General features: G+C 40.4%; 1 protein-coding gene across 1 annotated transcript in view; it reads left to right on the forward strand.

Moving 5' to 3' along the window:
• The window catches only part of ZDHHC9 (zinc finger, DHHC-type containing 9), a 60,606-nt gene that overhangs the window by 42,279 nt on the left and 6,578 nt on the right, over nucleotides 1–11,749 (forward strand). The window contains exons 9-10 of the mRNA XM_006862834.1: nucleotides 1,081–1,184; nucleotides 2,161–2,257. Of these exons, the coding sequence (XP_006862896.1) occupies nucleotides 1,081–1,184; nucleotides 2,161–2,257 (201 nt within the window). The remainder of the gene's footprint in view (nucleotides 1–1,080; nucleotides 1,185–2,160; nucleotides 2,258–11,749) is intronic.

Consider the following 11,749-nt stretch of genomic DNA (forward strand, 5'->3'; position numbering starts at 1 on the left):
TATATATGTTGTTGTTGTTATGTGCCGTTGAGTCGGTTCCGACTCATAGCGACCCTGTACAGGGTTTCCAAGGCTGTAAATCTTTATGGGAGCAGAATGCCTCATCTTTCTCCTGCGGAACAGCTGGTAGTTTTGAACTACTGACCTTGGGGTTCGCAGCCCAATTTGTAACCACTACGCTACCAGAGTTCCTTATGTATATATATATATAGATACATGCATATAATTATTGTTATGTGCCATTGAGTTGGTTCCGACTCATAGCAACCCTGTATAAGGGTTTGCAAGGAGCAGCTGGTGAGCTTGAACTGATGACCTTGCAGTTCAAACCGATCTTGCAGTCCAGTGCATTAATCCACAGCGACATACCTGGACTCTATTTATATATATATATGTTGTTAAGTGCCGTCAAATTGGTTCCTACCCATAGCGACCCTGTATAGAGTTTCCAAGAGTGGGTTTGAACTGCAAACCTTGTGGTCCAGCACATTATCCTGCAGTGCCACGCTAGGACTCCCTATGTATGTGTGCGTGTGTGTGTGTGTAAGAGAAAGAGTGCTTTGTTTGGAGCTGTATGTCTTGTAGGTGGTTAGGAAAAAGAGATAAAAAATTTGCATGGGTCCAAGGTCTTGAGCTGTTCACAGGTCCTTAAATGTTAGCTGAGGTCTCTGGATTTGGAACGGTTGCACTGAGTAAATATTTGTATCATTTTGTTGTGTGTGTGTGTGTGTTTTACAATGATCTCTGAATCCCTGGTCATTGTAGAAAATCAGAAAATGCAGATGAGCAAAAATTAGAAAGTCAGTCCTTCTAACTGTACCTCTTAGAGATCATTTTAGTGATAGGATTGATCATCTTCAAGACTTGTTCTCATGTTTGTTTATGCATCTTTTTTTATGTATATCTTTTAAAATACAACTCATACCTATCATTCAGTTACCTGCGTTTTATCACTCATTCTATTGTGAAGATTTTTTTGTCTCAATGTTGTAATTTTTTTTATTATTATAAGTTTTTATTGTGTCAACATTGTATCTTTTAAGCATAGTTTGAATGTAAGCCTTGGATTTTCTCTTACAGATCAAAGGTTCATGGACAGGGAAGAATCGTGTCCAGAATCCCTACAGTCATGGTAACATCGTGAAGAACTGCTGCGAAGTGCTCTGTGGCCCCTTGCCCCCCAGGTACTTGGGGTTAGAAGGTTCTGGGCTCTTGGGATGAGGTACTCAACTGGCCCCTATTAGCTGGTGTGATGCATTCTTCTAAACATAACCGCCTATCAGAAAATGGGTCTTCCCAGGGACCATCCCTTGGTACCATATTTACATACATTAGACCAGGGGTGGGGAATGTCTGGCCTGAGGGCCATCTAAGGCCCACAAATGCATTTGGTCTGGCCCTGCCAAGACAACCTCAGTTTCAGCCATTACATTGCTGTTGTTGTTAGTAAGTGACATCAAGTCAGTTCCAACTCATAGCCACCCTATGTAGTGTTTCCAAGGAGCAGGTGGTGGGTTTGAACCACAGAACTTTGTGGCTCAAACTGACCTTGTGGTCCAGCGCATTGTCCTGTAGGACTCCACACCAGGACTCCAGTCATCATATTGTTGTTGTTGTTAAGTGCCATCGAGTCGGGTCCGACCCATAGCGACCCTGTACAGGGTTTCCGAGGGTGTAAATCTTTACGGGAGCAGAACGCCTCATCTTACTCCCATGGATCAGCTGACCTTAAGGTTTGCAGCCCGATTCGTAACCACTACGCTACCAGAGCTCCTTAGTCATCATATTAGGGGTGAGTTAATTAAATGTTTGACTAAATATAGCTGGTAATTTTGTATGGCCCATGAATCATGTTATAAATTTTGGCAGAAAAAAATGTTCCCCACCCCTGCCATAGACCATAGACCATGAATGGTTGTTTTGGAAGGATGGATCTTGTGTTCTTATTTCATTTGCTTGTTCCCTGGTTAATGCAGTGTTCCTTGCTTTGTGGGGAAAAAAGTGACTGGAAGATTGGAGGCAAAAGCTAGGAAGGATTAGGCTATCTTGCCAAAGGATAGGCTTATGTTTTCCAGTCTACAAAACAGGGTTCAGTGGGGTAGGTGGGTGGTGGGTGAATACAAAGTGTATTATTAACTCTCCTGTCTCCTGGCCCTTCAGTGTGCTGGATCGGAGGGGTATTTTGCCACTGGAGGAAAGTGGAAGTCGACCTCCAAGTACTCAAGAGACCAGTAGCAGCCTCTTGCCACAGAGCCCAGTAAGTGTTCTTGGCTTCCAGACTGAGTCAGTGCTAGAGGGTGCAGGTGAAATGTACAGTTTAGAAACATAGCAGACACTTTTGTACCCTAATCACCCCAGCTTCCTTGTCTCTGCTTCTGCCCAGTTCTTCATGCCAGTTCCTGTGCTGCGTGCCAGGGAGACATCAGTGAGCAAGGCCACTCCTGCCTCAACTCTCACGGAGCTTATTGTCTGGGGATGGGTAGAGAAGCAAGAGATAAGCAAATAGACCCTTGCTCATTCATCAAATACTATAGGAGAGCAAGAAGAATTTCTTTTTGAGCGATTAGTACGAGACTACCCCTCTATGTAAATTTTCCAATATGTTACACCACTCCATAATCCCTGATAGCCACCACCACTCCTCCCGTCCCTCACGTCTCAGGGTTCTGCAAGACACTGCGACATCTCACAGAAATTACAAACTCATGCAATCAACAAAGTTGGCAAGTCCCAAATCTGTAGTTTAGATGTCAGTCTGGAGGGTTCTCCTTACCCATGTAGTCTCAGGAACTCAGGAACCCAAGATGGCAGGTGAGACAACAGGCTGTTGATGTACGAGGCTGCAGGAGCTGGGGAATCAGGTCAGGCAACAGACCACAAGTCCCCCAAACTGGAAATCCAGCAAAGATGAGTCAGATGCAGGATCTAGAGCAAGGGAGTGAACTTTGTCCACACATTCCTATATATTGGGATCAGATCACACCAGCAAAGAAAACTTGGGATGGTGACTTGAGTCACACCCTCTAATAAAGTGGGGGCATCCTTGCTCCTTGTTGTTTTTAAATGCCATAAAGTCAGTTCCAACATGCTGTTGTTGTTGTTAAGTGCCGTCAAGTCGATTCCAACCCATACCGACCCTGTATAGGGTTTCCGAGGCTGTAAATCTTTACAGGAGCAGAAAAGCTCATCTTTTTCCCACGGAACAGCTAGTAGTTTTGAACTGTTGACCTTAAGGTTCGCAGCCCGATTTGTAACCACTATGCTACCAGAGCTACTTGTCTTCCCTGATAGTATGTCCAAAATATGAGAAATAAAGTCTCATCATCCTGTCTTTTAAGGAGGAGCGTTCTGACTGTACTTCTTCCAACACATATTCGTTTGTTCTTTTGGCAGTCCTTGGTCCTTTCAACATTCTTCACCAATCCCATAATTCAAAAGCATCCATCTGAGATCTTTTGTATTCATTGTCCAGCTTTCACACGCATATGAGGTGATTAAAAATGCTGGGGCTTGGGTCAGGAACACCTTAGAACTCAGAATGAAATCTTTGCTCTTTGCCGTTTTAAAGAGTTCTTTTGTCTAATGCAATAATATATCATTTGATCAATATGTTGTTTGATTTCTTGACTGCTGCTTCTGTGAGTGTTGATAGTTGATCCAAGAATAATGAAGTCCTTGACAACTTCAATCTTTCCTCCATTGTTAAGAATGTTGTTTATTGGTTCAGTGGTGAGGATTTTTGTTTTCTTTACATTGAGGTGCAATCCATATCGAAGGCTGTGGTCTTTGATATTCATCAGTAAGTAGTATAAGTCCTCTTCACTTTCAGCAAGCAAGGTTGTATCATCTGCATATCAAAGGTTGTAATGAGTCTTCCTCCAATCCTAATGCCACGTTTTTCTTCATAGAACCCAGCTTCTCAGATTATTTGCTCAGCATACAGGTTGAATAAGTATGGTGAAAGAATACAACCTTGTCACACATCTTTCTTGATTTTAAACCATTCAGTGTTCCCATGTTCTGTTTGAACAACTGCCTCTTGGTCCATGTACAGATTCCTCATGAGCACAATTAAGTGTTCAGGAATACTTATACTTCTCAATGTTGTCCATAGCTTATCATGATCCACACAATCGAAAGCCTTTGCGTAGTTTAAAAAGTACAAGTAAACATCTTTCTAATATTCTCTGCTTTCAGCGAAGATCTATCTGACATCAGCAATGATATTCCTAGTTCTATGTCCTCTTCTGACTCTGGCTTGAATTTTTGGTAGCTCCCTGTCGATGTACTGTTAGCAATTGTTTTTAAATTATCTTCAGCAAAGTTTTACTTGCATGAAATATTAGTGCTATTGTTCAATGATTTTACATTCTTTTGGGTCATAGTTCTTTGGAATTGGCACAAATATGGGTATCTTCCAGTTAGTTGGCCAGGTAGCTGTCTCCCAGATTTCTCTTGGTATAGATGAGCTGTGTCAGTTTTTTAAAACATTTCAGTTTGTATTCCATCAGTTCCTGGAGCCTTGCTTTTCGACAGTGTCCTCAGTGAAGCTTGGACTTCTTTTATCAGCACCACAGGTTCTTGATCATATACTACTTCTTGAAATTGCTGAGCATCGACCAATTTTTTTTGCTATGGTGACTCTGCATTCCTTCCATCTTCTTTTGCTACTTCTTGCATCATTCAATATTTTGCCCATAGAATCCTTTAGTATTGCAACCCAAGGCTTGAATGTTTCCTTCGGTTCTTTCAACTTGAGAAATACTGAACATGTTCTTCCCTTTTGGTTCTCTAATTCTAGATCCTTGCACATTTCATTATAATCCTAGACTGTCTTCTCAAACTACCCTTTAAACTTTTTGTTCAGTATTTTCACATCATCTTTTCTTCTAGTTGATTTAGCTACTTTTCATTTGAGAGCAAGTTTCAGAGTCTCTTCTGACATCCACTTTGGTCTTTCCTTTCTTTCCCATCTTTTTAATGACCTTTTTCTTTCTTCATGTATAATGTCCTTGATGCCATCCCATAACCCCTCTGGTCTTTGGTTACTAGTGTCTGATGCCTCAAATCTGTTCTTGAGTTGGTGTCTAAATTCAAGTGGGACATACACAAGGTCATATTTTGACTTATGTAGACTTGTATTAATTTTCTTCAGCTTCAGCCTGAAGTTGCATATGAGCATCCAATAGTCTGCTCGACAGTAGGTCTCTGGCCTTGTTTCGACAGTAGGTCTCTGGCCTTGTTTCAGCTGATGCAATTGAGCTTCTCCACCATCTCTTCCTACAGATGTAGTCAGTTTGATGCCTGTGTATTCTATCTTGTGAGGTCCACACCTTTTATGTTGCTGGAAAAATGGTACTTGCAGTGAGTTAGTCATTGGTCTTGCAAAATTCTATCCTATACTCTCCAACATCCTTTCATCACCAAGGCCATATTTTCCTTTCTCTTTGTTTCCAGTTGTTGAATTCCAATCTCCAGTAATTACCAATGAATCTTGATTGCATGTATAGTATATTTCTGACTGAAGAAGTTGGTAGAATTCTTCAATTTAATCATTGGCTTTAGTGGTTGGTGTGTAAATTTGAATAATAGTGCTATTAACTGGCCTTCCTTGTAGATATATGTATATTATCCTATCACAGACAGCATTGTACTTCAAGATGGATATTGAAATGTTCTTTGTGGCGATGAACGCTCTTCAATTTGTCATTCCCAGAATAGTAAATTATATGATTGTCCAATTTAAAATAGCCAATACCAGTGCATTTCAGCTCACTAAAGGTGCCCTAGTGGGATATGCACTGGACTGCTAATTACACACAAGGTTGGCAGTTCAAACCCATAAGCCACTCGATGGGAGAAAGTTGAAGTTTTCTGTTCCTGTAAAGATTCTGTTCCAGCCACAGAAATCCTACACAGGGTTGTTAGCATTGGAATCAAGTCGATGGCAGTCATTTCTTTTAATGCCCAGGATACTGACCTTTATGTGTTCCATTTAATTTTTGACCCCTTCCAATTTTCTTAGATGCATACTTTGTGCTTTCCATGTTGAGATTACTAATGGATGTTTGTAGTTGTTTCTTCTCATTTTGAGTTGTGTCCCATCAGTAAATGAAGGTCCCCAAAGTTTTACTCTGTTCGCATCATCAGGGTCAACTCTTCTTTAAGGAGGCAGCTTTTGCCCAGTTGTGTTTTGAGTGCCTTCCAACCAGAGGGGCTCATCTTCCAGCAATATGTCAGACAATGTTCTACTGCTATTTGTAAGGATTTCAATGACTAACCTTTCCGAAGTGAAGTGGTATGCTTCTCCTTCTTCCTAGTCTGTCTTCATTTGCAATCTCCACTGAAACCTGTCCACCATGGATGCCCCTGTTCATATTTAAAATACTGGTGGCAGAGTTTCCAACATCAAAGCAACACAGAAATCAACATAGTGCAACAAACTGACAGGTGAATGGTGGCCTTAATCCTTAGTTCCACCTTAATCCTTGTTGTTGTTGTTGTTGTCAGGTGCCATCGAGTCAGAACCGAGTCATAGTGACCCCATGCACAGCATAACGAAACACTACCCCGATCCTGGGCCAACCTCACTACTGTTGCCACACTTGAGTCCATCAATGCCAATCCATCTCGTCGGGGGTCTTCTTTTTCTCTGACCCTCTATCTTACCAAGCATGATATCCTTCTCTAGCGACTGTTCGTTCCCTCCTGACAATGTGTCCAAAGTATGAAAGATGAAGTTTGGCCTCTAAGGAGCACTCTGGCTGCACTTCTTTCAAAATAGATCTATTGGTTCTTTCGGCAGCCATGGCACTTTTAGTATTCTCCTCCAACACCATAATTCAAAGGCATCAATTCTTCTACAATCTTCCTTATTCACTGTCTAGCTTTTGCATCCATATGAGGTTATTGAAAATACCATGGCTTGGGTCAGGCGCACCTTAATCCTCAAGGTGACCTCTTTGCTCTTCAACACTTTAAAAAAGTTCCTGTGCAACAGATTTGCCTAATGCAATACATCGTCTGATCTCTTGACTGCTGCTTCCGTGAGTGTTGATAGCTGATCCATACATCTGTCAATGTATGATTGTAGCTGTTTCTGCATTACCTTTAGTAAAACTTTACTCGCTTGAGATATCAAAGAGATTGTCCGAAGATTTCCGCATTCCGTTGGGTCACCTCTCTTTGGAATGGGCACAAAACCTTAATCCTTAATCCTGCCTCATTAACAGCTCACTGCAAAAGGGACCATAATCACAAGTTAGTGCTTATAATACATCACAGCATAGAGAAATATAGCTAGAAGGGCCATATTAAATAATTAACTTCACTACAAGGAGTCCTGGTGTGGTGCTGTGCGTTAATGCGCTGGACTGCAAAGTTGTTTGAACCACAAGATTGATTGGTGGTTCAAACTCACCAACCACTCCTTGGAAACCCTATACAGGGGTGCTGTGGGTCAGAACCGACTTGATGGCACTTAACAACAACAACAAGAAACAAAAGGAATTCTGGTAGCGTAGTGGTTATGATCTCTTGACTGCTGCTTCCATGAGTGTTGATAGTTGATCCAAGAAGAATGAAGTCCTTGACAACTTCAATCTTTTCTCCATTGATAAGAATGTTGTTTATTGGTCCAGTGGTGAGGATTTTTGTTTTCCTGACATTGAGATGCAACCCATACCAAAGGCTGTGCTCTTTGATCTTCATTAGTAAATGTTTCAAGTCCTCTTCACTTTCAGCAAGCAAGGTTGTATCATCTGCATATCGCAGATTGTTAATGAGTCTTCCTCCAATCCTGATGCCACATTTTTCTTCATAGAACCCAGCTTCTCGTATTATTTGCTCAGCATGCAGGTTGAATAAGTATGGTGAAAGAACACCACCTTGTCGCACACCTTTCCCAATTTTAAAACATTCAGTGTTCCCATGCTCTGTTTGGGTAAATCTGCTGCACAGGAACTTTTTAAAGTGTTGAGGAGCAAAGATGTCAGCTTGAGGACTAAGGTGCACCTGACCCAAGCCATGGTATTTTCAGTAACCTCATATGCGAAAGCTGGACAGTGAATAAGGAAGATCGTAGATAATTGATGCCTTTGGGTTGTGGTGTTGGAGGAGAATACTAAAAGTGCCATGGACTGCCAAAAGAACCAATAGATCTGTTTTGGAAGAAGTGCAGCAGACTGCTCCTTGGAGGCCAGGATGGCTAAGCTTCGTCTCTCATACTTTGGACATATTGTCAGGAGGGACCAGTCGCTGGAGAAGGATGTCATGCTGGGTAAGATGGAGGGTCGGAGAAAAAGAGGAAGACCCCCCCCAACAAGATGGATCAGCCAGGTGGCATCATTGATGGCGTCAAATGTGGCAGCAGTAGTGAGGTTGGCCCAGGATCGGACATTGTTTCGTTCTGCTTTGCATGGGGTCGCTATGAGTCAGTTCCAACTCGATGGCACCTGACAACAACAACAAGTGGTTATGAGTTGGGCTGCTAACCTCAAGGTCAGCAGTTCGAAACTACCAGCTGTTTCCATGGGAGAAAGATGAGGCTTTCTGCTTAGTAAAGATTTACGGTCTTGGAAACCCTATATAGGGCTGCTATGAATCAGAACTGACTTCATGGTACCACCACAAGGAGGAAAGAGTGCAGTTGAGATCTTTATAAAGTAGACATGCTCTTAAAAAGTTATTACTTGAACTTTCTTTTTTATAATAGCTTTATTGAGACATGTTGTGTAATGTACAATGAACCTATCTCAAATGTACAATTCACTGGCTTTTAGTTTCTTCACACAGTTGTATGATCATCACAACAATTTTAAAACATTTTCATTACTCTCCCCAAACCCCTGTACCCACTAGTAATCCCTTCCCCTTTTCTCCCACTTTTCTCCCTCCACCTTTCTCTTCTCCATCTCTAGGCAACTTACTAATCTAATTTCTGTCTCTATAGATTTCCCTCTTCTGGGCATTTCAGATAAATGGGAATATATAATTTGTGGCATAATATTTCAAGGTTCAGACATACTGTAAACATCTATCAGTATTACAGTCCTTTTATGGCTAAATATTTCACTGTATTGATAGACTACGTTATGTTTATCCATTCATCATTTGATGGACATTTGGGTGGGTTCCACATTTTAGCTGTTATAAATAATGCTGCTGTAAACATTGGACCAATAAATAACATCATGATAAATGGAGAAACAATTGAAGTTGTAGAAGACTTCATTTTGCATGGATCCACAATCAACACTCATGGAAGCAGCAGCCAAGAAATCAATCGACGTATTGCATTAGGCAAATGTGCTGTGCAAGACCTCTTTAAAGTGTTCAAGAGCAAGGAGGTCAGTTTGAGGACTAAGGTGTGCCTGACTCAATTTTCAGTTGCCTCTGTGCATGTGACAGTTGGACAATGAAGAAAGAAGACTGTAGAAAAATCAATGCATTTGAATTATGGTGTTGGAGAAGAATATTGAAAGTACCATGGCTTGCCAGAAGAACAAACAAATCTGTTGAAGAGATGGCAGTGGATGTTCCTTAGAAGCCAGGATGGTGAAACTTCATTTCTCATACTTTGGACATGTTATCAGCAGGAACTAGTCCCTGGAGAAGAACATTATGCATAATGTTGGAAAGTCAGCAAAAAAGAGGAAAACCAAAATGAGATGGATTGACACAGTGGCAAAAACAATGGGCTTAAATATAACAATGATTGTGAGGATGATGCAGGACCGGGCAATGTTGCATTCTGTTGTGCATAGGGTCTCTATGAGTCAGAACCAAATTGACTGCACCTAACAGAAAAACAACAAGCTATAAACATTTGTGTTCAAGTTTTAGTGTGGTGTATATTTTCATTTCTCTTAACTTTATACCTGGGATTAGAACTGATGTGTCATATGGTAACTTTACATTTAACCATCTGAGGAACTGCCATCCTGTTTACCAAAAGGTTTCATCATTTTACATACCCACTAGTAGTGTGTGAGGGATCCAGGTGCTCTAATCCTTGCCAATACTTGTTATTTTCCATTGTGTGTGTGTGTAAACTGTAGTCATCCTAGTGGTTTTGATTTGCATTTCTTTAATGACTAATAATGTTGAGCGTCTCTTCATGTGCCTGTTGGCCATTTGTATAGCTTCTTTGGAGAAATGTGTACTTGGATCCTTTGTCCGTTTTTAAATTGTGTTGTCTTCTTATTACTGAGTTGTGAGAGTTCTTTATATATTCTGTATGCAATTCCTTTATCAGATATATGATTTGCAAATATTTTCTCCCACTCTGTGGGTTGTTCTCGTTTTTTTTCTCTGTCTCCCTCACTCCCTCCTTTTTTTTTTTAACCTTTTTATTGTGAATTGAGTAGAGTGTCACAGCATAGGCCATTAGTTTCGTATGAACAAATTCAAAAACATTTTATTTCATGTCATCGATTGCAGTCCCCACATTGTACTTATCCCACTTTCTCCCTGAGTTTCCTGTTTCCATTCTTCGCTCTTTTCTAGCACTTCTGAACTTTGTCCTTGGGTAGATAACTGCCCTTTTGATTTCAAGTGGTTGATTATTGTATGAAGCCTGTACCTCCCTAGCCATACTGGTGTCCTTATAGACTTGTCTATTGTCTGACTGAAATTTGAGCCACGGGGGTGAGTTCATTTTCAGATCTGAAGGATGGCTAAAGACCATAGTGTCCTGGGTTCCAACAGTCTTGATCTGACCCATAAGTCTGGCCTGATTTTTTTTTTTTTTTTTAATGATTTTGCATTTTGTTCCACATTTTTCTCATATTCTATCCTGGATTGTCTAATGGGATTCTTTTCAGAGCTGTTGGTAGTGGAAGCCATGTAGTTCTTCTGGTTTCAGGGTTGTGGTTGAGTCTTTTCATTTTCTTGATGGTGCCCTTTCAAATACAAAGTTTTGTAAATTTTGATGAAGTCCAATTTATCTGTTTTTATTGTTGTTGCTGTCATTTGTGCTTTTGATGTCAGATCTTAGAAGCCAGTGCCTAATCTAAGGTCATGAAGATTTATACCTCTGTTTTCTATAAGAGTTTTATAGTTTTAGCACATAAATTTAGGTATTTCATCCAGTTTGAGTTAATTTTTGTATATGACAGAGTATGGGGTCGACATTCTTTCTTTTGCTTATGGATATTTAGTTGTCCCAGCATAATTTTTTTGAAAAGACTTCTTTCTTCATTGAATTGTCTTAACATCCTTGTAAAAAAATCAGTCGACAGTAAATAAGAGAATTTGTTTCTGAACTCTCAATTCTGTTCTACAGGTCTATATATTTATCCTTTTGTCGGTATAATATGGTCCTGGCTTCCATAGTTTTATAGTAAGTTTTTCTTTCTTCTTCTTTATCTTCTTTTCATTGAAAGCTTTTATTGTAAATTGAGTGATAGTTTACAGGGCAGATCATCAGTTTTACACTCAACTGCATTTTGTTTTATTGCAATGATTACAGTCCCCTCCATGCACCATTGAGTAACAGTATTTGCCTCTATTCTCTCTTTTTTTTATGTACACAAAATGCACAGAAAATATATATTCATTTAAATGACCAAAGGACACATTTTACAAGGCAGCCTCCTGCCTACCAACACACATCTCTAGTGTTGTTGCTTCTGTAGTTAGGATCCCACACTCTGCTCGTGCTCTTCCATCTTGATGGTCCTAGGGTCCTCTGTTCCTGGAATTAAAGATTTAACTACTCCCCCTTTTTATTACACATCTTCTATCTTTA

Source organism: Chrysochloris asiatica, unplaced genomic scaffold, assembly GCF_000296735.1.
Source record: "Chrysochloris asiatica unplaced genomic scaffold, ChrAsi1.0 scaffold00051, whole genome shotgun sequence".
NCBI lineage: Eukaryota > Metazoa > Chordata > Mammalia > Afrosoricida > Chrysochloridae > Chrysochloris > Chrysochloris asiatica.